The sequence below is a fragment of the Condylura cristata genome, unplaced genomic scaffold (assembly GCF_000260355.1).
Source record: "Condylura cristata isolate star-nosed mole 26May11 unplaced genomic scaffold, ConCri1.0 scaffold00017, whole genome shotgun sequence".
Lineage (NCBI taxonomy): Eukaryota > Metazoa > Chordata > Mammalia > Eulipotyphla > Talpidae > Condylura > Condylura cristata.
In genome coordinates this window covers 38077762-38104018 of record NW_004567118.1, presented here as the reverse complement: position 1 = coordinate 38104018, position 26257 = coordinate 38077762, and the positions used below count along the sequence as shown (strand labels likewise).

The following is a 26257-nucleotide window of genomic DNA, read 5'->3' as shown; positions in this document are numbered from 1 at the left end:
TCTCCCTGAAACGCGACAAGAAGGGCACCTCTAGCGAGACCTATTTTAAAATCTGCATGTGTCCCCACCTTCAACCCCAAATCCCAGGTTTCCGGGATGACACCTATTTTGTTCACACCATCGAGTATTTCAGGAAACTCACCTACACCCACTCCTTTAAGATCCTTAACAATAAAAACACCTAATAGTTGCTGAGTGTGTTCCTGGGGCCAAATACTGTTCTGAGCACTTTATGTGTATTTCCTGGGCCTCCTACAACCACTTTGCAAAGCTGGTCCTATTATTATCCCCATATTACAGGTGAAGAAAGAGAGGGTCGGGAAATGGGCACAGAGAGGTTAATCGCTAGCCTGGCCGCCTGGGGCTGCCTCCCATCACTTCTTGATGCCACTGATCTTCAGCCTCAGCTGCTCAAAAGCAAAATATATGGATCCAAGAGGTGAGTCTGGACCCCGAGAGGAGGGAGGGGGCTCTAGGAGTCTCATGGACTCACCTGAAACCAGTATTTTGGAAGCAGGAGAGTCCCCAAACACATCAGTCCAGACCTCCCTCTTCAGAGAGGAAAGTAAAGCCTAGAGGGAGGGTTTCCTCTATACCAACCCTGACTCTATGGGGGCTGGGGGGCTCACCTGCCTGGTTCTCATGCTGAGGGGGCATAATGAAGGGGTGTGGGGCTAGGGAAGAGGGGAGGAGTGTTTGAAGCAGCCTGAGTCCGGGGAAAATCCTCAGTGTGCACTGCAAGGGGGCAGCGGCCTGCTGCCATAGCATGAATCCCTCCTGCCTGAGCCTGGGGAGGAAGGCCAATGGCCTTGCAGTCCCTGAGAACAAGGACTCCAGCTCCCTCCAAGGGGCTGCCTCGGAGGCTTGGGAGGAACATGGGGGTGGAGGGGCTGGGATCAGGCAAGGGCCTCTCTCCCTCATTCTGGCTCCAGACAAAGAACCACCTGCTCCCCTCCCACCCCTCCCCACCCCCCTGGGCTCCCTGCTGTTGTCCTAGTGACAGGCCCCCCTGTGGCCCCCCCACCCCCTAAGGCCTGCCAGTCCGGCCCCAAGCACATTACAGACTCCAGACTGCAGAGAATGAGCTGGAGTCAGGCCGAGCCTCCCTCCTCTGCCAAAACTCTACCTTTCATGCCAGGGCCAGACAGGCCAGACAATGGGGGGTCACCGCTACCCTAATAATGAGGCCTCAGGGGTAAAGGACTACAACTAGGGGGAGGAAAGGCAGGGAAGGAGTTGGTTGCCTGGGCTTACAGATGTATAAAAGATTTGATCCAACTACCACGCCAACATCTGGGAACACAGACCTGAGAGCAAAGGATAAGAGCGGGCACGGGGCACAGGGCAGGCAGGGAAAGTAAGGGAGACAAAGGCCAGAGAGAGGATGCTGCAAGAGGCGGGGAGAGGTGGGTCCATGGCCCAGAAGAAGATTCCTAAAGGAGGCTGCAAGGAACAGGGCCAATCCCACTCCCGTGTGGGCCACCAACAGCTTGTGTCATTAGGGTGAACATCTGGAGCCATGAGGGCCGCATCTGTACAACCTTGCGGGCTGAGCCAGTGCCAAGTAGCTGTTCTCATGGCCGCAGGCCCATGGGCAGCTCCACTAGCCTCGTTCAAAGCAACACAGTGTGCAGCGTTTTCACGGAGTCTTGGCTGACCCTCCTGGGCACACTTCCGGTTGCTGGTCTCCTTCAAGGTCAGCTATGGGGGATGCTCACATTAGTACCATAGCTTGGGTTTTGGGGGAAACAAACACTACAAATGCAATTTCCTTGTAATCACTGTGTTGAAGTTTCCAGCGCTCCCGCTCCCAGGTTACTCCATACCTCAGAGCCACCCATTTTTGGCACTGGGGACTCGAGGAGTGACGTCTAGGTAGGGTAGGATGAAGGCAGCCTGATTCTAGTGGAGGGTGGTAGAGGCAGCCAGAGGAATGTGGTGTGAATGGACATACTGAGGCAGAAGCCAGGCTGGCATCTCACAACAGCCTCCTGCACAGCCCCCACCTTCAAGTCCACATTCAGCCTGAGTGGAAGAAACCAGTGGGAAAGGATAGTGAACGCACAAAGTGAGGCACTGGACTTCCCACAGTCACTGCCCCCCTCCACCTGCCCTGAAAAAAGCTGCGGCTCTGTAGGACCAAATGCTTAATCCCACTGTCACCCAGTCCTCTGGCCAATTAAACCTCCAGGCCTCTAGCTTTTGCCAGCCTAGGGATCCACATGTGCTCTCCCACACACCCCATCTCCCACCCACGACCCTTCCTGAGGACCTGTGACCTAGGCTGGGACAAGTTTTTCTCTGTATTGTTGCCACCCAGGGCTCCCTCCTCCTCCCTGGGACAAGAAGTCGGGGAAAGAAGGAATCCTGTGCCAGCTGCTGACAACTTAGGCAGATCTTAACCAAAGTGCCTCAGTTTCCCCATCAGTCACATGGCAAGAACTCTCCCTTCTCAGGCCTTCCTTACCCCTGCGCAGCAGTGCGAGAAACCCCACTGGGGTTCCTTGGGGAAAGAGGAACTTATCACATACAAGAGGGCGGCTGAGCTTTCTACATCTTTGCTCCATCAAAGGGTGGATGAGAAAATCAGTATCAGCATGAGGCAGCTCCACACTGGGGGTAGGTAGGGTGCAGGCAGCTCAGTGGGTGCTTTTGAGGGGCCCAGTGACCCTTGCAGGGAGGAGCAGCTAAGCCAGGGGTCATCGACCACTGTCAGAACCTCAGTGATTTTCTAATAGCTCCACAGAGTAGTAGAGGCTGTGGGATCTCCAGTGCCCAGAGAGGTGGGGAGATGGTTGCTGAGCGCCCCCCACCTCTCTTCAGCCAGAGCACCCCACTCTGAGTTGTGTGATATACTGGCCCTCTGCACACCACTTGATTGGACAACACAGAAGGAGCAAAGTGTGCACAAAGCCTCCGCGCTGCCAGGCATTACTTGACCTCAAAGTCAGGGGAAACTCAGGTCACCCTAATGCATCTGAAGAATCTGAGCAACTTGTCCAACTTGGACAATGTGACGTGGTCGCCCCACTGAAAGCTCACAATAACTCTATGAGATGGATACTATCTGAATTCCATTTCTCAGTGGAGAAAAGTGAGGCATAGGGCGCTGAGCTGCTCAAGTCTGAACAGCTGGTAATTGGTGCTCATGGACTCACATCTGGGTGGAGAGCACAGAGCCTCTCATTCCCATTCTTAGGATGTTGTGGCTAAAAAGTTGGAAAGAGGCAGTCTGATTTTCTCACTTGACCACATGCCATGTGTCATACTCATTTAGTGGGTGGGGAAATAGGTTTAGAGCACAAGAGAGACTAGCTCAAGGTCAAGGAACAAGTCAGTGGTCAAAGCGGGAATAGCTGGGAGTTCCTCCATGGGGTGGCCTTGTGCTTCTTTGTTCTTCTCTGTCCTGTTCAATTACATGATTTATAGACCCTGGTTTAGGATGATCCCATAGTCTGGGACCCTTTTGGAAGGAATGATACATAAAACCACATTAAGGGTCTGCAAGGTCTTACTTGTCTGGATTTGTTCAGTCTGACATTTCCCAAACTTCTTTGATCTTTGATCATTGTGTTCCTCCACACCTCCTCCCTCCCCCACTCCAAGGAACACTCTTTGGGAAAAATGCATGAGCCTACAGTAGAGTCATTTTCCCTTCTGTGCAACCTGGCCCCTATGCTGATGGTTCCAAACCAGCCTCTCACCTCCAACTCGTGGGTGGCACAGGCCCTCAGGGCAATAGACACTGCCTGGAATCCACCAGCAAAGCTAGAATCTTTGGGATGGGAGCCCTCGCCAGAGGGCTGAGTGGAAATGACAGGTCCCAGAAGAGCCTGGAATCAGTGACTGGCTTAATGGGCCACGGAGCCTCCTTCTCAGGGAACCAACCCCCGGGGGAGCTGGATCTGCCTGCTCAGCACCCGGGACAGCGGCGCCACTTCTCTCCTGCCAGCCTCAGGCCAGCGAGCAGGGCCAAGGCTTCAGAATTTATCCAGCAGCAGTGGCGCAAGGAACACATTTAGTTTATATCTATTATGTATGTGTGATTTGCACAAACTACATTTCCCAGACAATTACACGTCTGGCGCCTGCTCCGTACACTCGAATCCCCCTTTTTCTCCCTGAAGGCTCCTCTCCCTAACTTTGATCTGGAGAGACCCAGGATTTCATGAGGGGTGGTGGCACTTTCAAGGACTCCAAAGGCAGCACCGGGTTTGCCATCCTGGTGACAATGTCTTAGGTGTGAAATCTAAGGGGGGCTCCCATCCCTAGTCCAATGTCCCTCTGTGCCCCAAGAATGAGCCCTGGGAAATGACCTCAGGACATGAGTGTGGGGCTGGAAGAAGGTGCTGGCAGCTGCACCTCTCTCCTTGGGGGTTACCACAGCTCATCTGCTGATTCCTTGCATCATTACCCAGCTTCTGAGCAGAGCAGAATTAACAAGGCTGTCCCGGGGCTTATGGCTCAGCAGAGCTATCCCCACCCAGCAGTCAGAGCCCACCAGGGAACTGCAGCCCATTCATAGATATTTACAGCTCCATAAATTAGGTCCAGGCCTGCAGCTGCTAGGGTCAGGAGGCAAGGTTAGGGGAGTGGCACTTTCTCTTCAAGTTTCTGTTCCGCAAATGAGGATACTAATTCATCCAATACAGAAAACCATCTCTAGACCCATTCTTATGCTTTCTCTTCTGGTTCAAAAATACTGACTTTCACAAATATTTCCTCATTTTAGTCTCATACCAGCCTGGGAATGTGATTGGTCCCATTTTACAGAACTGAGGCACACGGAGATATACCGCCTGCCCAGAGGCTACCAGAGTGAGCAGAACAGGGTACATTCTGTCTGTTTCAAGTGGAGGCTAAGAGACTTCCAAAGGCCTCAGGCCTCCTGGGGAGGAGAGAAAGTGGTTCTTAAAAACCGGGCACTCGGCCCTCCCTGTTGGCGCAGCGGGTTAGAGCACAGCACAAAGAAGCTTAAGCCACTTCCACATGAGTTTGATCGCCGCCTGCCCTAGAGGAGATCCACATGGCGAGGCAGACCTCTCCTGACCAGCCCGCTGCTCCCCTCAGCAGTGTACTTCATTGATCTGCCTGTTCTGTACCCCACTCTGTGTCTGGTGAATCCTCTCACCCTCCACATCTCTGGCCTGTACCCCAGTTCTGTATGAATAAATAAAATAATTTTTTTTTAAAAATGGGGTACTCACCCCTCCTGTCTTTGGATCTTCCCAGAGAGGGGCATAATGGGGTGGTGGGGTGGGGGGGGATGGGTTGTACTTCCCTGGGATTTGACCAGTCCTGGGTTCTGACAGCTGGAGACATTTCAGTGATTCCCGGCCTAACAATTACATTCTCTCTTTCAGTTGCTACCACAAGGGGTCTGGGGTGAAGAAGGCAGCTAGCTCACATCTCTCAGGGAGCTTCTCCCAGAAGCCTCAAACCAAGCTCCTGAATATCCTCCGTTCCCCTAAGTCAAATAGCCAACACCCAGGATCCAAAGCTGGTAGGATGAGTAGGGACTAGAACACTTCTCTCAGCAGAGAAGTGGGCATGCAGGGCTGAACCCAGGCTGAACCACTGGACAACCAACACATTTCCAGAAAACCAGCCAGCTCTCTCAAGGAGAAGGAGGGCTGGCTCTTAGACTTTCCTTGGAACACAAGAACCTGGACTGGGTAGGCAGTGAAGGGTGGACGCAGTCTCTTTTCAACAGCCCTGTCTCTCCCCACCCTGACAGAGGGCCCACAGGTAGACCCTGCTTCGTCCCCTTCAGAGCCTCCCCAAGGCCTCAAAAACACATGGACTCTAAGGGGGAAGCAGGAGGCTGTGACTCAGAGGCAGGCTCCTTGTGTCCCCAAGAGGAAAGGAGAGCGGAAGATGGGAGGGGAGCAGCTGTGATGCCAGTGCTGACTCATGCAGGCCCAGCCAGTCATGGGCTTGGGGACTGGTGCCGAGTCACTGTCATAAAGCCACGCGTCCCACAGGAGCAGCAGACAAGAGAAGTGGGACTGGGTCAGCAGGAAAGGGGCCTCCCACCAGCACATCCCTCCCCTCGGTCTCTAAACCTGCTTCCTCCTGATGTTTCTCCTAGAAGCCACCAAAGGGTCCCTCTGGTTTTCTAGAAAAGAGAGTGCTGCAAGACCAGGAGGGGAGCATGGCAAAGAGGACAAAGGTCCCTGAGAGGCTGCTTCTCCTGCTGTGGCCCTCTGCTGCTTCGGAAGCCACCAGGAGCCTGTGTACACAAACGCACACCACACACACACACACAACACCCTCTGCAGAGGGTCCTCATTTGCTCTGTCTTTGGGTAAGACCTGCCCCCTTGACCCTCAGTTTCCCCCTCTGTAAAGAGAGAAAGCACTACTCACTCCACAGGACTGCTAAAAAAACCAAAAGCTAATGGATTCTTGCCCAGTGTGTACTGTCTTACAGAAATATATTCCAGCTCAAATCTGTGCCTTGTTTTAGAAAAGGTGATGTGATGAGGTGGGCGGTGTGTGTGTGTATGTGTGTGTGTGTGTTACCTAGTTAGCCCTAATTATTCACAATTCAAGATATACATTGACTCATTTCCATAACAACCCCAGAAGGTCACTGACCTGTTTCCTCATCTGCAAAATGAGCAGACTGGACAAGACGCTCCCAGCGATGAATCCCTGGGCCCAGCTGCCACATGGGATCGGCCAGAGGAGGTCTGCTTGGGTCACCTGTGGTTGGGCACCCGGTTTTCACCCTTCACCTCCTGCTTGGCAGGGCATCTGCCTGGACTTCAGGAAGGGACCAAGAGTGGGACTATCAATGAGCACTGAGCCGGGAGATGGGTGTCAACTCTTCCCCAGCCAGCCAAAAACTTTTCTCTCTGATAAGTTCAGGGAAATGTGGTTTTCGAGTCCCTGCCCTACAGAAGTCAATTTGATAGCAAGCAAAGAACCCCAAGCTGGGGATCTGGACACTTGGATCCAAGACCTAGAACTATTCTGTCAGAATTTATTCTGGGGGCTCCCTGGTTGTACAAGGAGTTAAAGTGCAGCACTATGAAGCTCTCCACAGCCACTGCAGCAGCCAGGGAGCTGACCCACATGGCACGCAGACCTTTCCTATCTCACCCTGTGCTCCCCTCAGCAGTGTGTTTCAGTTTACCTGCCTGTTTCTGCTCCCCACTGTTTCTGGTGAATCCTTTCACCACCACCCCACCCCCCAGCATCTCTGGCATGTACCCCAGTTCCTGCCTGCATGCATGCATAAATCTTTAAAAAAAAAAAGAAGCGATTCTGCAGTGTTGGGACATCATGTCCCACAAGCATGGCCACATTTATCAGAAGCTCACCACACACTATGCCATGTGCTACACATGCCCATCTTCTTAGGCCTCACAACCACCCTGAGGGGAAGACACTATTCTAGGCAGCTTGCAGATGAGAAACTGGAGGCTTGCAGAGGGCACCTGGTTGGCCCACTGTCACACAGCTTTGAGGAGCAGTCTGGGATGTGCGCCAGAGGCATTTCTTCTCCTTAGTGCCTTAGTCACTCAGGGCACAAGTAAGCCAAGGAAGTCTTTCAAGGCCTGGTGGTAGGAAAATGGGTCAGACAGAGCGTGCAGCTGGGCTCCAGCCTTATCTCTGACACCAGCAGACCAAGTGACCTCAAAAGGTTTCCTCATCGACGAAACGAGCAGAGTGGACAAGATGCTGCCAGCGACATTCTAATAACCCATGTCCTGGAGGCAGGAGCAGCCCCAGAGGGGCCGAGATGGACCCATGGACTGCTCCTGAAGAGGACAGCTGAGCCCAAGGCAGCACACACAGGGTTGTCATTCAACATGCCGTTTACTCAATGTGTGTGTGTTAGGTGTTAGGCAGGCGTCAGGCAGCACACAATCTCAGCTCCCTAGGCTCCACAATACAATGGCTTCCAAGTCTCTTTTGAGAATGGTCAGAGAACAAAGGGTTAATTGGGCATGACTGCTGGGGTCATACAGACAGGAGTAGGGTCAGGAGGCTGCTTTGTGGTGGAGAGATACCCACGGCCTCTAGCACTCAAGGTGCAGAGTCCAAGCAAGGGCTACAGTTAAGCCCATGGCTTTGTCACTTTCTGGGAACCTCTCTGCTGATTGAACATGTGTTCTGGGGGACACAGCTGAGGCCCCTAACTTTGGGGCAACTGCTTCCTCTATGGCTCCTAATTAATTCACTGGGTGGTGATATCTGAATCTCTCTTCAACTTCCAGAACTCGCTTAAGCCAGCTTGCAGGAAAACTGTAAATGAGACAGGCTCCAGGGTCAGGCCAAGCAAAGCTGCTCAGGCTGGAGGAAAGAGGCTGGGTAGTGGAGATATTTGGGGAAGAAGCAGAAAAATCCTCTGGGCTCAGGAATGGCTCTATACCCAGGAGCCTGGACAGAATGAGCTGGTTTAGAGAGGCTGCCATCTTCATCCCAACAAATTCTGATCCCCAGTTGAGAGAGAGCTATCAAATGTCCACTCGGGGTCAGACATGGGGAGCAGAATGTCCTTTTACTTGACTCCCTCAGCGGTCCTTTGTGTGAGAGATGATTGTCCCCATTTTATAGATGACAAAATTGAGGCTCAGAGGGTGAGTCACTTGCCCCCAGATCTAAGGTGCTGGGCAGCCCTGTGTTCTGGCCATGGTACATTTATAATTTCAGTGGGACAGTTAACCTAGTATGCTTCCCCTATTAAGAGATTAGTGAGGTTGGGGTCTCACTTTTGGATTTGGGAAATGTTTGCTTCCATTTTGAAAGGAAAAAAGAGAAATACAAACCAAGTTACTTCTAATTCTTCCTTTTTCCTCTTGTTCATTTGAGCTCGGAAGCAATTGTACTTTGTTGAACGAACAGAATTCTGCTCCAAACTCCTGCTCGTTAAGCATTCACAGACATTGAAGGCATTTTTTTTTTCATTGAAGGTCTTTTTAAGGTGAAACTGGAAAAGGTTTTTCCCACCCTGGCAGCTCTTTCTGGGATAATGCCACTAACCTGCCATTTGACCTTAGAGACCTCCCTGGAGTTCAGGAAGGCACTGAGAATGGGATGATCAAAGCGTTACCTGAAAACAGAGGAGCATATAGGAAGGCTATGAAATATAAGTATATGTATATCACATAAAATATGTTATGTAACATATGCATGTGTATATGCATGGAGAAGAAAGAGAGAAAAATAACTAAAGGGTACTTTATGATACCTGGACAAAATATAAATCAAAAAAATATATATAACCATGTATAAAGATTTATCAAATGATCACACTTCTTAAACAATGTATAAAGGGTTTCTTAAGAAGTGATGCTGGTGTAACTGGATAGGAATAAAATTTGGATGAATAAAGGGTTTAAATCATCAAAAAATAGTAAGAAAAGCCCTTCTTGGTGGTGCAGCACTGCAAGCTAGCCACAGCTGCTTCAGTGAGAGTTCAATCCCCGGCCCCGGAGGTGGCCCACATGGCGTAGCTGGTGTCTCACCAGCTGCTCCCCTCAGCAGTGTACTTCATTGATCTGCCTGTTCTGCTCCCCACTCTGTCTCTGGTGAATCCTCTCACTGCTCCTGCACCTCTGGCCTGTACTCCAGTTCTGTATGCACAAATAAATAAATCTTAAAAAAAAAAAAGTAGTAAGAAAGAGGAACATACTCATGAGATCTGAGGAAGGATGGAAACTGTCTCAGGTCTGAAGCAATAGAAGGAATCATAAAGGAAAAGCCCAACAGAATCTTTTTTTAAAGATGTATTTATTTATGCACACAGAACTGGGGTACAGGCCAGAGGTGTGGAGGGTGAGAGGAGTCACCAGAGACAGAATAGAGAACAGAACAGGCAGATGTACTGAAGTACACCGCTGAGGGGAGCAGTGGGCAGGTCAGGAGAGGTCTGCTGGTCCACGTGGGTAACCTCCCTGGCCAGGGATCGAACTTGTGCTACAGTGGCTGTGGTAACTTCATAGTGCTGCAGTGCTTTAACCCGCTGTGCCACCAGGGAAAGCCCAACCCAAGACATTACACTATAATAACATATTGATAATTGTGGTAACTTTAACCTAATGTTTAGGAAAACCATTAAGATCACAAAAGTAGAAAAACATAATTCCTGGGCCCTCCCTAGTGGTGCAATGGGTTAAAGCACAGCACTATGAAGCTAGCCACAGTCACTGCAACATGAGTTCAATCCCTGGCCAGGGAGGTGACCACAAGGTGCAGCAGACCTCTCCTGACTCCTTGCTGCTCCCCTCAGCAGTGTATTTCAGTAGATCTGCCTGTGCTGCTCCCCACTCTGTCTCTAGTGAATTCTCTCACCCTTCCACACCTCTGGTCTGTACCCAAGTTCTTGTATGCATAAATAAATAAATCTTTAAAAAAAAAAAAAAAAAGAAAGAAAAACACAATTCCTCCAAGGAGACATTAAAATAGAAAAATACAAAGAACACAAAAGTTGAGGTCACGACCTTCATGGTTCCTGCCTACTGTGTCTTCTAAGCTCCATGGGGAAGGACTGAGGGATGACATGCTAGTCCCCCCCACATAAGCAGACCAGAATATGCCAAAAATGATGGGCTCACCCCAATCCTCCAACTCCAGTTCCCACAAAAGGTATCCTGCCATTTGGTTGAAGGATGGCTGAAAGGACCGAAAGGCCAAGGTCATGACGGCTAACCCTTGGGGCCCAATTAGCTTCATGCTGAGTTGAAGTCACTCTTACATACTGAAGAACCAGACAGCAAGGAAGGATGGGCCCAACTCCATTCCTAACACCGGGAGAAAGGTCCCAGCAGAAACTGAGTGACCACTAGTCTCCCTGTGGCCTAGAAAGGGGAGGGAAGGAGGACTGACTGGGCCATCCTCCCACCCACTGAACCCTGGCAGGTGACTCTGGAGCCATACCAGCATGCAGGGACTCTGACAGGTGTCCTGTGAATCTCACCCCACCTCCCACGGGTTCATCCATTAAGGCGCACTTCTGTACGAAATGATGGGGAGGTTGCCCGCAAGCCCCAGCCAAACATTCTTTCCTTAGCAGCACTAAGTTCACCAACCTCCAAACCCTACCTTTAACTAGGTCCAGAAAGAGGAAGAAAGGATAAAACACTTCTGCTTTTGAATAATAAGACAACCTTCCAAAGCTGTGTGCGACTGGGAGGTTTCATACCTACTTTTCTTTTAGCCATGTTAGGGGAGTAGCTGTGGGTGGCAGCACAAAGCAGGGGAACACAGCAAGGACTGTGACCAGGTCTCCTCCAATACAAGGCACAGAGAGGAAAGGAAATGGCAGGAATGGGCGTCTGACGCTGCAGGAGGAGCGGAAGTAGACATGTGGCAGAACTTAGGAGAGGGGAAGCTTTGGGGCTTCCATTCCAAAAATTAATTTTGTTTGTCCAGAAAGGTTCTGGGTGGGTCTTCTCAGAAGCTGGGGGATGCTCTGTGCCCCCCTGGACCTGGTAGGAGAAATTGGATTTCACAGACTTGTGGTGCTAAGCATTCTCTCTGCTCCCTTGAGTTCCAAATGACTCCTAGGAGTTTCCTCCATTCACCCAATGAGTTTTTGTTTTTTTTTTTTAAATGTGAACTCTCAAGGAACTCGCAAAGGAAATTAATCAAATGAGAAAGATAGACCAGACAGAGAGAAAAAAGAAGGATACACTTTGTTCTAGGTTCTGATTCTAAATCTGGCAGAAGGTGTGAAGGCTGGCAGCTTGCTAGTAGTGGTATCAGTGGCAGCAGGCGGCTCCTGCCTGCCTCTGGGCATCAGGCCGCAGCTGCTGTACTCTTTGGAGCTGGAGGGAGAGTGGGAGGCTCTCAGGAGCCCAGGAAGAGATGCACTACGCCACCAGGACAGGAGCAGAAAGATGCTACCGCAGCCTCGGCTAGGACTCAGGTAACATGGATAAGACCCCAAACCCCACTCTAAAAGTCCACATGTCTTTGAGGCTGCAACTCCATGTCTTCTGTCCCACATGGGCATCTGCATTGAGATGACTCCTCTGATTTAAACCAATACTAATACCACATCCTCACCCTGATGTTTCCTTTCCTTCCTAGATTCAGAACCTCAGAGCTATATACATCAGTCTCCGCATCTACTCGAGTCGAGTAAGAACCATCGCCCCGTCCCTCTCTTCCTTTCTATTCTATCTGTCATCTTCCAAGCCAAGTTGCTTGTGTCCAGTCACTGTAGCAAGACCCCGTCTAGTTTCTCTCATCCCTGAAGCTCAGCTCACCTCTATGCCACCACAACACACAGGAACTTCCCAAAGCATTGTTTGGCTCCTGTAACAAACCAGCTAGAAAAACCTTTCAAAGGCTTCACCTGCATATAAGAGGACAAGGTCTGGTCCAAGTCACTTTTTCAGATTTATCTCCCTCTTCAATCCAACATTCCCTCCAAACAGGTCTCTCAAAGCTGCACAGACTTCATGGCACAATCAGTTATCTTAGGACCAAAGTACTCACTACTCCCCTACACTGGGACATCTCTTGCCTCTTCTTCTGATTCATGTAAGAGAATGGGGAAAGAAAATATTCAACAGCATCAACATGAGTTCCAAGCAAAAGAGAGAACCATTTCCTTGCTGAAGGTCAAATGTCCATCTCCAGATTCAAAAGTTGGCATTCTCAACTCCATTCCCCACACCTAACTCTTGGCATTACAAGCAATCACATCCTATTTTCCATCTATAATTTCTCCATCCCTTGCTGCAAAATTAAATTAGAGTGAGTGTTCAAAAGAGTCTGTATTATGAGTCACTGTGCAAGGATGGCAGAGACTTGACTTCAAGGGTAGCTGTGGATCTTTGATGGTGGAGGCAGAAAAAGGAGAGGGGATGTTAACCCACCCCTGGACCCGAGAGATCTCCTGTCATATAAAGAAGGTTCTAGGCTTTCAAAATGTATGGTCCAATTTCTATACAGCATACACCTGACTGGGGAAGCAAAGTTGGGAGGAGGAGGGAAGGAAGATCTCTCGGGGGAGCCCATTGCCTCCTTCAGAAACCTGGAGAGCAGTGGAGAACGTCTTTCAGTCTCCGATGCACTACGCCACGCCTCCACCCTACGTCATAGTCTCAGGAGTGCAGAGCTAGGGAAGCCCACACAAGCGGGGAGAATGAGCGCAGGCAGGGCTGGGAGGAAGGAGGATTTAATTGCTCACATACCTGATCAAACAGGACTTTCCAGTGCTGGTAGAGAGGAAGACCATGCAGGAGAGGAGGATGAGGAGAGAAAGAAAGAAACACTTATCACAGGCCTCTATAGTCCCCTCAAATTCCTTATATATCTCCCAGCTGCTGCCCCAGCTCAGGAACCCACCAGGAGACCAGGAAAAGCCTGGGAAGAGCTGGTCATGGGTATACACCCAGTAAAGGGAGGGAATTTAGAAGGGGGATCCTTCCTTCTTGGCCCGGCAGAGGGAGGGGTGAGCAGAACAAGGCGATTTTCAACAATTACTAAATAAAGGTGTCCGCCTCTGATAACTTCTGCTGCCTAAAGTTCATGTTCATGTCTACTCCCAGGCCTGGGAAAGCATGGCCAGGTGAAACCGCCACAGCTCCATTGCAGTGGTATCAACCTGCAGGGGCTCAGGGACCCCCTACTCATGAAAGCACCCCTTGCAATAAGTACTAACATTTTGCCAAAAATTTGGGAGGAGGGGGCTTCCAAAGGCTCTGAGACACACCTGGCCTCTCCCCAGGCTGGGGGCTTTGGGGTAAGAACTGCGGTGGGTAAAGGGGAGAGATGTTAAGCTCTCCCCACCCCCACCGCAGCCTCCTACATACAGGCTTTCCATTTAGGTCTGGTGGCTTGGGGGGCCTGGCATCATTTCCATTTCTCCACCCTGAAAGAGGGACAGGGCAGGGCAGAGGGTTTGCTTAATTTTTAACCTCTATTTTCAGGTTAACTCAGGAGCAGGAGCTTAAGAAACTCCAGTTCCCAGGACTGCCCAGTACCGGCTGCGCCGAAGGCTCCCAGGACGAGAAGGGGGGAGGAGACTGAAGCAGCAGATGGCAGGGAAGCCCGATGGGGCAACTCCTCCCTATCCTTGCCCAGGCACCGTCGCTGGCACCGGCGCTGTCTGGGACTCCAGAGCCCCCTTCTGGGAGCAAAACCTCTCCCAGCACTCCTCTCCTTCCTAGGGCCGGGTTCAGGAACAGGGGCCAGCTTGAATTTCAATCAGTGTCGCGACAGAGCAGGTGCCAGGCGGGAGCTAATCCGGGATTGGAGAAGGGGGTCGCCACACCGGTCTGCGCTGCTGGGGTCCATGGACTCTGCGGCGCCCGCTCCTTCCCAGGGCTTGGGGAGCCCGCAGGTCGCGAGTGGGAGGGGAGGGGGAGTCACTGCTGTGACGCGGCCGCCTCTGCGGGAAAACGCCGTGTCCCGGGCACTGCACCAGCCGCGGGGAAGGGGCTCTGGCGGCCGACCGGTTCCCAGTGCAGCGGCTGGTGTAGCGTCCCGCAGGGAAGCCGCGGGAACCCGAGTGGGGGCTGGTGCGCGCGCGTTTTGGGGAGACGAGTCCCTCCGCCTTCTCCCGGGACGCGGACAATCCGGGGTGCTCCCGCGTCACCTTGAAACCTCCAAGTTGCCCCACAGGGGGCTAGAGGGGGGCAGTTCTCCCCACAGTACCCCCCAGAAAGTTTGCCCGGGGTGGGGGAGGGGGCACTCACGTCCTCCGGCGCCGGCGGCGGCCGCTCCTCGGCCTCGGGTTCCAGCTCCTCGATGCGCTCCGCCTCGGCGCAGGCGGCCACTGCGGGACCTGGGCTAGGGTGCTCGCCCATGTCTAGGCAGGGTCCAGGGGCGGCCGGCGGCTGCGGGGCTCGTCCCGGGGCGCCAGGCTAACTTTGCGCTGTGGCGCTTGGGGGGCTCCGAGAGCGCCGCGCCGCCTCCGCTCCAGCCCAGCAGCCCGCGTCCGCCCCCATGGCTCCGGCCCCCGCTTCGCGACCCCGGGACGCCCGGCTCCTCCGCAGGCAAACTTCTCCGCGCTGGCTGCCCCGCCGGCCTCCGCCTCCGCCCCGGACCCACGCCTGGCTCCGAGGCGAGGGCGCCCTTGGGACGCCCCGACCCCGCCGCTCCCCGCGCTCCCTTCCCGCTTCCCGCGGCCCCCGCTCTGCGCCGGAGTCTCCTCCTCCCCGCGGACTCTTCGGGGGCGGCGCGCAGGCGGGGGCGGGGCTGCTCCCGGGGACCGCCGTTCCCCACCCGCCCCCTCCGGGCGCCACCACCCGGGCCAAAACGGTCAGAGCGGCGCGGCGGGTGAAAGGGGGAGGGCTGCGGCGGGGTTGGCCGCACAGTCCCTGGCCCTGTCACCACCAGCCTCCACCCCGGGCTGGGGTTTGTCTCTCCGTACAGGGCCGGGGTGCACGGTCCACTTCCCCGAGACCACCGGGTTAAGGATCACTTAGAGGCGACAGATGCCTGGAGGATGGGGTGAGATTTTCACTAAGTTGGCCATGTGGGGGTTAACCGGAGGTGAATTGGGGGCGAGATGCTGGCAGGAGGACGCGATCCTCCCCCCCCCACCACCACCACCACCACCGCCACTCCTAGTAATTTAGGAGCTGGAGAAATCAGCTATGGGAACCTGGGGCCCCCAATCCTACATCTTTCCGCCCGGAGGCCCAGAGCTCTAAAGGTACTGAGTACCCTGCTTCGTTTGAGCAGACTGACAAAGCTCAGGGAAGTGCCCCAAATGGGAGAGAGGCGGTAAAAACAAGTAGGAATGAAGTTAAAGCAAAGGAATAGAGAAAAAAGCCAAAACCAAGCACTGTTTCCTCTCCCCCTCCCCCCGCAGGAAAGCCCCTCCCCCTGGAGATCTGTCTACCTAAGAAACTGTCTCCAAAGAGGAGGCTCTGCCTTCAGGACGGTGGCGTGGGGGTACTGGGCTGGGTCAGCTGCCTGGCCCCCCAAGGACCTTGTCTTACAGTCAGTCTCTAGCCCACACTCCCCTTCCACTCCTCTCCCCACCAACCACCAGCTCACTCACTTGCCTTTTTGCTCCTCTTCTCCCTACCAGAGACTGAGGCTCTTTTCCACTGGTGAAAACTGCAGTTAATAAGAAGGGTAGATGTGTTGATAAAATCTTCATAAAGCAGACACCTACCCCTAGTCCGCATCCGACCTGTGACCATCTCATCCGGCAAAGACAGCTCCCTTGAAACACAGAGAAGGAAATTAACTCAGCTCTAATTAGGTGAGTTTGCTATAGACACCAATTTTCATCTTCCTTCAGAATGTGTGATCATTTAACTATTTTTGTTTCTCTCTCGTCACCATCCCCCAGTCCCTACTCTACTAACAAGTCAAGAATCTGCCAAGATTTCCTTGTAAATAAAACTGTCTGCATAGGGTGTGATTTTGAAAACAGCCTTCAGGGGACAGAGCAGAGGCTGGATTCCTTTGTGGAAAGCCCAGAAGGATAACAGCAGGGTGCTTGGGCCCCTGAGATCATTATCGCCTCTCCTCCCCCATGTCATTTAAATGACCTTCCTGGGTGCTGGCCATGTTACCCTTAGATGTCTGAGACTGAAGGAATAGCCAGCAAGAGGGCAGTTCCAGGGAAATCAGGTGGCAGGAGGAGGCACTCCAGAGGGGTAGACCCCTTTGTCAAGATGCCTTCAGCTCTCTGCTGTGTTGCCATTCCAGTGTGCTTTTTTTTCTATCCAGCGACGACTTTCATTAACCTATCCACACCTGTCACCCCCAAGTGGAAATGACCTCAGCAGGCTCAGTTCAGTTCCCTGAACATTGATTGCGCTCCTACTAAGGGCCAGAGCCAGAGCTTGGGGAACACAGAAAGGATCCAGATGTGCCCTCCCGAAACTATTTGGAGGGGTGGGGGCAGGTGAGGCAGTGACAGCTATGGAAATACAAGGGAGTATAGAAACCAAAAGGAGAGGGCCCTCCCTGTTGACACAGTGGGTTAAGACGCAGCACTATGAAGCTGTCCGAAGCCACGGCAGCATGAGTTCGATCCCTGGCAGGGAGCTGACCCACATGGCGCAGCAGACCTCTCTTCAGCAGTGTATTTCAGTACATCTGCCTGTTCTGCTCCCCACTCTGTCTCTGGTGAAATCTCTCACCTCCGCACCTCTGTCCAGTACCCCAGTTCTTGTATGTGTACATAAATAAATCGTTTTAAAAAAGAAAGAAAAGAAAGTAAGGAACTAAAAGGAGGGGGTTCTTGTGAGTCCAAAAAGACTTCCATGAAGGATGTGACCCCAGGCAAACTGGGGAAGTGGAAGGAGGTTCATTCCAGCCAGGTGGAACAACAAGGACAAACTCCAGGCCTGTGAGACATGGAGTGGGGTATGGGAGGGCCATTCCAGGCAGTCTGGTGAGGCTGGAAATAGAAGGAGAGGTTGAAGAAGATAGAAGGAAAAGAGGGATCCCACCTAGGGATCTGTGGACCAAAGCAGCAGCTGCCAGAGAGAGGATTGAGGAATATCCCAAAGCATCGTGTTCCTCCTCCTTCCCTAGGAACATTTCACCTTCCCCTACCCCCCAACAGACAGGGGGACCAAAAGTCTTCTTGGAAAAAAATTCCAGCCGCTAATAATCCCCCTTCAGGAGTCCATGTCCCTTTCCTGACCCCTGCTAAAAATACAGTCATCTGGACTTGGAGAGTGTTAGGATGAGTCGTGACATCAACATCCTTCTGAATCTGAGGCCATACTCTCACCTTTTGCCCTCAGTGTTACCTCAGTGATGCCAACTGTCCATGCCAACACTTAGCCCCAGGTGAATCTGTAAATAGGTATAGTTAGGGCCTCCGTGGTGGAGCAGGGGTTAAGTCTCAGCACTATGAAGCTATCACCAGCCATGGCAGCCTGAACTCAGATCCTCATCCAGGGAGGTGACCCATATGGTGCATCAGACCTCTCCTGTTTTACTCACTGCTCCCCTCAACACTGCATTTCTGATGATCCACCTATTCTGCTCCCCACTCTGTCTCTGGTAAATCCCCAGCACCTCTGGTCTCCATTCCAGTTCTTATATGCATAAATAAAAATGAATCTTTTTTAAAAATTTATTTATGCATACAGAAATGGGGTGGAGGCCAGAGGTGCTGAGGATTCACCAGAGACCGAGTGGGGAGCAGAATAGGCAGATTGATATAGTACACTGTTAAGGGGAACAGCAGGCAGGTCGGGAGAGGTTTGCTGCGCCATGTGGGTCACCTCCTGGGCCAGAGATTGAACTCGCACTGAAGCAATTGCAGCCAGCTTGCAGTGCTGCATCCTAACCTGTTGTGCCACCAGGGAGGGCCAAAAAATGAAGATTTATAAAAAAAGATAAGTATAGTCCACTTCCCAGCAGGCAGTGGGACATGGGCCTGGAGTCCAAGACCTGGAAGCCTCTCAGGGATGGGAGCGGCTAGGCTATCCAAAAGCTGTTGTCCTACTCCAATCTAGGACCACCTAAAGCTGGCGTGCTCTGTGCTACACTGAGGACAGAGGAGGGACTGGGTCTGGTGCCTACCCACCTTCACTGAATGGTTGCCATGGGACCTCTGTGCACGGGTGCTGCCTTCAGACCTCTCAGGTCTCGTGGGAGATGACAGCAAACCAGGACTGACTGGCCCTCGCCCTTCATTTTATAAGCACGCCACACCCACAACCTCTTTAAAGCTCCTAAGACACCCTAAGTCAAAGCAGAAGAGCATGAAAGCCGGGAGAGCAGTTTCAAACACCAAAGGTCAAATTCAGTTCAGAGGGGCAGCAGCCTGTTCCTGGGATGCGCCTTGAACATGGGCAGCTTAGGGGTAGAGCGTATATAAGGGTTTCTGGGAGGAGGGGGCCGCGGCAGCAAAGACAGGAAAGCCAGAGGCCGTGCTGGACACAGCCAAGTGGGTGAACACAATGTGGGGGTGGAGGTCCAGGTGGCTGAGAACTGTGTCTGCCAGTCACAAAGGTCCTTGCCTGTCAGTCTGAGGAGGCTTGGATCTCCATCAGTGGGCAATGGGGAAGCTGTGAAGGCTTCTAACTGGAGCAGCATTTTAGGAAGATGAAGTTGGCAGCAGCTCAAGAGTGTAATTCAACTAATACATTGGAGTGTCCATTATTTGCCAGACCTTGGCCAAGGTGCTGAGAATACAAAGGGAATAAGACCCAGGCCCTGGCCTCCTGGGAGAAAATTAGGTAATTTTCTAATTACAGCTCAGAGGGGTAAGGGAGGTGGGAAGAACAGTTTGGGGACTGAGCCTCTAAGAAGAACCCATCAAGAGAGGGAGGGCTTGTTTTATTATTTTTAAAAGATTTATTTTTATTTATTCATGTACACAAGAACTGGGGTATAGGCCAAGGTATGGAAGGGGGTGAGAGGATTCACCAGAGACGGGGGGGGGGGGGTTTGCAGAACTGGAAGAGTGACTGAAATACACTGCTGAGGGGAGTGGTGGGCGAGACAGGAGAGGTCTGCTGCACCGTGTGGGTCACCTCCCTGGCCGGGGATCGAACTTGGGCCACAGAGGCTAGATCTAGCTTAATAGTGCTGACTTTACCCTCTGCCGCCAGGGAGGCCAGGTTTGTTTTTTTTAAAGGATCTGATGTTCTGAAACATGGTGGTAGGGAGGCTAATACAGGAGGCACAGGACTGCTGCTGGTGAGCCAGGGAAACCAGAGGAACCACTGGGAGAGGAGGGGCGAAGGGAGCTGGGTTTGTTTGTGGACAACATGAGCTAATGAGAAGCTAGGGAAGAAACATTAAGGGCTGTAATTACTGCTCAAAGCAAATGGCAGCGCCCAGAAGGGGGGTAAATAGGGTGACTTTTTCTCCAGAACATCTCCCACTTTTTCACCTCTTCTTCAACAATAGTTTTGTATTCTGAGTCTCCCTAGGCCCACATCCTTCCAGGCCCTATCTCTCCCTGAAGGAGGCCTGAACTGACCCTTACAGCCTCCCCCCACCCACGTGGGGCACTCCCATCTTCTGAGGAGTCTGCAAACAGCCCTGAGCTGCTGAGCTGCCGCCGGCTGCCTGCCTGAGATGAAGACATGAGTTATTTTTGACTGAGATCCAAGCCCAGGCCCTGAATTCTTTTGTCTTCCAGGAATCCCCTAGTTATGTTTGAAGTCTGCAAGTCCGAACAGCGGACGCAGCTCAGGGAGAAGACTGCCACTTGGAATCCAACCACCTCCATCCTGCTCCAGCTCCCGCGTTCTTCCTCATTGCCCGCTGTCTTGAGATCAAACGAAACCAGACTGCTGAAAAACTTTTCCCCTTTGCTTTCGTCTCTTCCTGTCTCACTGCAGGCTCCCCAATTTTCCAAGTAACTTGAATCATTACTGAAAGACAGCTAGGTTCACAGACACAAAACCCTTTCAAAGAAAGGCATGGGCACCCAAAAGTTAAGCTCAGAAAAGCACAGAGGAGGCATTCCCAGTTCAAAGAGTTAGCTGATGGCACATTCAGAAAAACTATCAGCTGCTTTGTCTGGTCTCGTCTTCCTCTCTGCTATCTCCTTGGCTGGCCCCCAGGGACCCACTGTGGATGCTCTTTGGGCCTCCAGTGCTCTGTGTGACCTCTGGCTAGGCCATAGATAGGTCCTGTCTCCTGGGGAAACGGTCATGTACAACATCTCTGCTGAAGCTGCTCCCTGACCAAGGCCTTCCTCAAACCTCCAACCCAAAGGGGCCACTCTTTTCCTCAGAATCACTTTTTCCATATTATCGTAGTTTTATCTTCCTTATACCAGAACGCATTTTCCTTGGAGGAGAGGATATGGCTTATTCAATTTTGCACCCACCCCCCAACGCACTTCATACACTATGAAGCCGAACGAGTCTGTTTAATGAGAAATAGAGTATTATCTCTTGATATGACACAAGTCTAATGACATAGTTATTACTCTCATCCTCCAACAGGAAACAAGCTTCATTTTATGGAGAAAGGATTCTTCTGCATAATAAAGATACAACTGTACATCCGCTGTCTTTATTTCAAAGCACTTTCAATTTGCCATTTCATTTTATCCTCAAAAGGCCAGACTTCTGATATAAGCAGATCAGGTACAATTGCCTCTGCTTTACAAAAGGTGACAGGAAAATCCCTGGACTCAGAGGAGTGATTCTTCATTCCTCTTACTAAATTTCTTATTTCAGAGTGAAAGATAAATGCTCCCGATGGTGAGCATCCCTGGCCCTGATCTCTGACAGCAGTGACTTCTCCCAGGTCGACCGGGTAGAGCTCAGCAGGGCAGCCAAGCAGCAAGCAAGTATGAATTAGAAACTTTCCAGGATGTCTGTCTCTGGCTTTGGAGCAAAAGTCATTAATTAGTCTGTTTATCTACATTTCTCTTAAACTGCACAATCAGTCTCTCATTCAGACTCACTATGCATGAAAGAAATGGTGAGAGTCTGGGCCCTCTCTGGTGGCGCAATGGGTTAAAGCACAGCACTATAAAGCTATTGTAGCCACTGCAGCATAAGTTTGATCCCTGGCAGGGGCATGACCCACAAGGGAGGCAGACCTCTCCTTACCTACCCGCTGCTCCCCCTCAGCAGTGTACTTCAGCAAGTCTGTCTGTTCTGTTCCCCACTCTGCACCTCTGGCCTGTACCCCAGTTCTGTATGCATAAAGAAATTAAAAACAAAAAAGAAAGAAATGGTGAAAGTCTGCAAGGGTCTCATGCAAGTTGCCACCAGGCCTGTGGTAGAGCTTCCCACTAGGACAAGGATTAGGTTTTGTTTCTTCACAGCAGTGTCTTCTACCCCCACAATGATTCTCAGCATATAAACAGACTTGCTCTGTGAACAAATCTGTCCTGTTTATACTTCTCTGGGTTGAGGGTAGGTCTCCCAGAAGTCAGGATTCTGGGAAAGCCTGTCTAGCATCTGGTAGTCCTCACAGGACCACCTTGGCCTTCTTTGGGAAGAATGTCAACAAATCCAGCACCTACTCCAGTGAGGGGCTACTGTGAAGAATGCCTTGGGGTCCACAAGAAGGCTTTTTGACCATGAGGATGCAGCGGGAGCAGCATCAGGAGCAGCAAAACATCCGGGAGCTCCAAAGTCAACTTGGCAAGAGGCAACCAACATGCAAGAAGAGTGCATCACCCAAGACATCCATTAGCTGTGAGAACAGCCCCGAACAGAAGAGAAGTGTGGCCACCGTGGTAACAGCAGCGGCAGCTGCCTGGGAACACCAGGCAGAGGAGTGAGACGGTGGGTACCCAAATCTGTTTCCTCCATCTCAGCCACACAGTCCAAGTGAGGCTTGTGAGAACTTCTCAGCACATTGTAAATACCATCTGTCACACTGCCTGCCCAGACGAGGCCTTCCTCCCTGGAAGGGAAGCATTCTTTATTATTTATGCTGAACACACCCTACTTAAGTGCTGTGCCACTAGGAGAGGGAAAGAGAAGCCTAAAGGAGTCAATGACTCCAGGGACGTGCCCCAGGGATAGCAGCTGGTTGGGGGGTGGGGGTGGGCCATCATCTTTCTGAGGTGGGAGGTTAACTCTCAGTCAGCAAGAGCGTGGCCCTGGGAATTAGCCTGCGTCCTTGTCCTAATTCTGCCTCCAGCTAGCTGTGTGACCTTGGGCAAAAGTACCTCAATCCTGTGGATCTGCATTTTCTCCTCTCTAAGTGCAAAGATCAGATGAGAGAACGTGTGACATCTCATCCAGCTCTAAAATTCAACTGGTATTGCTCTAGCCCTTCTCCTACCACTGACCCAGAACAGAAGCCTGTCCGTTACTCATCACCACAGGCCAGACTGTGATTTCTTAGTGACCAGGAAGTCAGGAAACCCACAGTCCTGTCCACACGGTCACTGTTTAGCCATCTGACCTTGGGAAATGTAGTTTCCTAGGCTCAGTTTTAATTTTGTCTTTGTGAAACAAGTCTTAGGTGGGACTAGGAGACTTCAGTAAGAGAACCCAACTCTAACTTTAATTTTCCTTCTAAAATACCACCAATAAACATCTTTTGCAGGCTGACAGAAATTGAAGAGATATGGTCTCTGGCCTCAACAAGTTCTAAGACAGGTGGAACATACATCCTAAAAAACACAAACAAAAGAACCCCTGCAGGTACAATGCGGTAGGTACTCAGAGAAGTAGAGATGTATGCAAAGCAGGTGGTGGCAGAAAAAGGGCCGAGTAGATGATTCTGGAGCTGAATCTTAAAAGAGCAAGTGGGGGTTCACCAGGTGGATGAGCCTTGATATGTTTGAGACAGAAGGAACTGCTCGTACTAAGGCAGGAAGGTGTGAATCTGCATAGAAACTGCCTGCTTGTTGTTAGGGTGATGGTAACATTATGGGAGTCTTTACATTGACTGCTTCCTTGCCTATCCATCTGGAACAACCCAGTACTCCCAGGAGTGGGGTGAGGGAATTTATGTTGATGGGTCAGCTTGGTCTCTCTGTCCATGAAGTACTAACAAGAGTCTCTCTCCTACCTTTATCTATTTCTTTGAATTGGAACCAGTGAAGCAGACTGGAAATAGAGGGCTGACTCAAGTGGCCCCAAGGTGACCCACAATTTTCCAGCCTTGCACACCATCAGACCGGGGCAGAGGAAGAACGTGGCTTGTGCAAAACCAGGCCTGAGGCCGGCTGGCCGGTGTGGGCAGTCTGGGTTTGCAGGGCATCCTTCCGTGTGTGGCTGCAGCACGTGATCTGTCCTACAGCTGTGGAGGCCCGTTGTGGCTCCTTGGGGAGCTGTCCAAGTCCTCTGCAGTGAGATGGAGTCAACCTGTCCCTTCTCCGTGAAGGACGTCCTGCAACGGAAATGCCTCCCCCCCCCTTCCTACTCCCCCACCAGCCTCTCGATCTGGTTAATGCACTTCTGGTCTGCAGCTCACACGCCTGCTCTGCATACTCCAAAATATACTAGAACAGCAGAGAGGAGGAATGCACGCATCCAAGATCCATTAGCTGTGAGCAGCCTCCTAGGCTGCGAGCCACGGGGTTAACCAGGCTCAGGGAAAGCCTGTGAAGCATTGGTAAGCATTCTGCTGGTTTGGCTTGCTGCAACCATTTAGATTCAAGAAAAAGGGGCGGCAAGTCAAGGAAATACCAGCAACACTGAAAGAAAGGGCACATGTGCCAGATGGTTCCTGTGGCACAATTATATTTACAGAGGGACTGTCTGCAAGGGGAGGTCCTTTCATTGGAGAGCAAAAGCGCTGGCTGATGGCTCATTCATTATCCTAGGGCTTGTCTGGCAGAGAGTGGTGGCTTTAAGCACACCCACGCTCATCCTTTCTTCCCAGAAACTTGAAGCTGTGATTGCCTGAGGTTGAAGTGCCATTCGGGACTGGGTCTCTCTAAGCACGCCTAGTTCTGCTTCTTTAGACACCTGCCACCTGTATCTTCTTTCCCAGCTGAAGCCAGTTAGTGCATTCCACTCACTGCCAGCTGTCATTCTCACTCCTTAATGTAACTGGCCGCATTTAGTTAATTATACAGCTTGACCTCTTATAATGTAAGCTCAGTTGTGCTGTCAGGGCTGAACTATGAGACAATAGGGATGAGACTGGGAGTGGGTTAGGTGTTTGAAAATATGAGTAACCAAAAGGGCATTTGAATTATTTGCTACTTTAATTAGCACAGAAATTACCCATCTGTCTTGCCTTCCTCTATGAAGTTACAGACAACAGCGGGGACCATGTCTGTTCTGGCTTTGCTACACAGTCCAGGTGTATTGGTGGTCATATCCTGAATCACGCAGATGCCTCTGAAAGCCTTGGCGGTGGGCAGATGGGGTGAAAGCAAGTAGACAGTCCACACAAAGGCAACACTACCATAAAGCCCTTTTACTAGTGGTCAGTGACCCCCCCACTTCCCCAGAATGGCATTAAAATTGCAGCAGCAGCAGGCTGCATGTCGTGAGAGTGCCCACTTATTAGGGGACCAGTGACCACCTGTCCCTTTGTTGAAATTTCCACGCTATATCACGACCACTGTAAGCACATCCCTTTGTGATTGTCTTTCTCTATCTCCCAGTACCATGCTGTCAGCATGGTGTCTACGGGTTTAGTGAAACATACATATGAATTCATATGGACTTCCATTTGCATCTGGCAGGATAACCTTCAGTAGTTCATGTAGGCTCAGTGAACCTCAGTTTCCTTAGTTTAAGTGAGACGATGTGACACATCTTGTTCGGATGTAGGTAAAAATGATGGGACAGTCTTGGCACAGAGTAGCTCTCAGTAAGCATCAGTTCCCTTCCGTCTTCCCGTTAGATACCCACTGCATGGTGTTGAATAAATGAATAAATTATTTCAGAGATGAATACACTTTGGCATCTTTCTTCGATACATTCACATTCCAAGAAGTCCATATATTGCAGATTAAAAAAAAATTCAACTAAGTAAACCAATTTGCAATTTACAGCAAGAGCAGACACATTGGAGGTGGCTAAAGTATCTTCATTTTTTAAAAGAAAATACCAAAAACTACCTTGGCGAACAATGCCATAGAACTTCATATGTTACCTCTTTGGTTTCTCCCCATGGTACAAGAGACACACAGTTGATACAAGAGACACAGTTACCAATAAATGCACACAGGGCTGGCCTTGTGACAGGCCTTGGCATTGCAAGAGTGGCGTCCTGGAGCCACAGTGTCCTCTAGTGGGGATGAAGAGCCATGACACCCTGCACTGCGGTTCAAGACACAAGAAGCCCAGGACTCTCGGATTGCCAGAGAGCCACCAAGACTGTCCTCATGACTGGGAAATAACAAACCACACACTTTCTAGGACATGCTTTCCCAAATGTACTTCTCATATGCAGCCACTGCTGCTGTCTCATTTGTTCCTTAAAGTTCCTTAGGTATCCATCGGCTAAAGAGGTCTCGGCTGTGATTCTAGGCTGCTGACAGCGAGGCATCTAAGAAAGAAACCAGACACTTACTGCCTTTCATGGAAGTCCAAAGCACCACCACAAAATACTCTGGATTTGAATCTGAGTCTGACCAAATGTCTAGATCTAGGCAGCAATTCACAGGAAATCAATAAATAAATTGGTAGTTAACAAATATATAAGTTTAGAGAGGAGTATGCTGAATGAAACCACATTCAACCAGGGATACATTTAGAAAAATCCACGATCTGGAAAACTCTATGGAACAGATGAGCTGGTTTCTTCAGCAGTAAATGCAAAGGAAAGGGAAAATGTGACCTTGTTGTTGGATCCTGATTTAAAGAAAGTGGGACAGGTGGCCCTCCCTGGTGGCGCAGCGGGTTAAAGCGCAGCACTGAGAATCTGAAGCCACTTCCGCATGAGTTCGATTCCCACCTGCCGCCTGCCCCGGA

At 51.2% G+C, this 26257-nt stretch overlaps 2 protein-coding genes across 8 annotated transcripts in view; both read right to left on the bottom strand.

The window, feature by feature from the left end:
• RHBDL3 (rhomboid, veinlet-like 3 (Drosophila)) overlaps positions 1-15088 on the bottom strand; it is a 48136-nt gene extending 33048 nt beyond the window's left edge. For 3 of the 5 annotated variants that reach the window (XM_012726256.1, XM_012726258.1, XM_004684884.2), the window contains exons 1-2: positions 14663-15088; positions 13157-13180 (exon numbers count right to left, since the gene is read on the bottom strand). In XM_012726256.1, the coding sequence (XP_012581710.1) occupies positions 13157-13180; positions 14663-14773 (135 nt within the window). In that variant the 5' untranslated portion in view covers positions 14774-15088. Of the gene's footprint in view, positions 1-8993; positions 9052-13156; positions 13181-14662 lie in introns of those variants that run through there. The other 2 variants (XM_012726257.1, XM_012726259.1) reach the window with 2 other exon arrangements.
• Positions 15089-15900: 812 nt separating this feature from the next.
• Positions 15901-26257, bottom strand: part of RHOT1 (ras homolog family member T1) — a 117087-nt gene continuing 106730 nt past the window's right edge. For 2 of the 3 annotated variants that reach the window (XM_012726253.1, XM_012726254.1), the window contains exon 20: positions 15953-16142. In XM_012726253.1, the coding sequence (XP_012581707.1) occupies positions 15968-16142 (175 nt within the window). In that variant the 3' untranslated portion in view covers positions 15953-15967. Of the gene's footprint in view, positions 16143-26257 lie in introns of all 3 variants that reach the window. The other variant, XM_012726252.1, reaches the window with a different exon arrangement.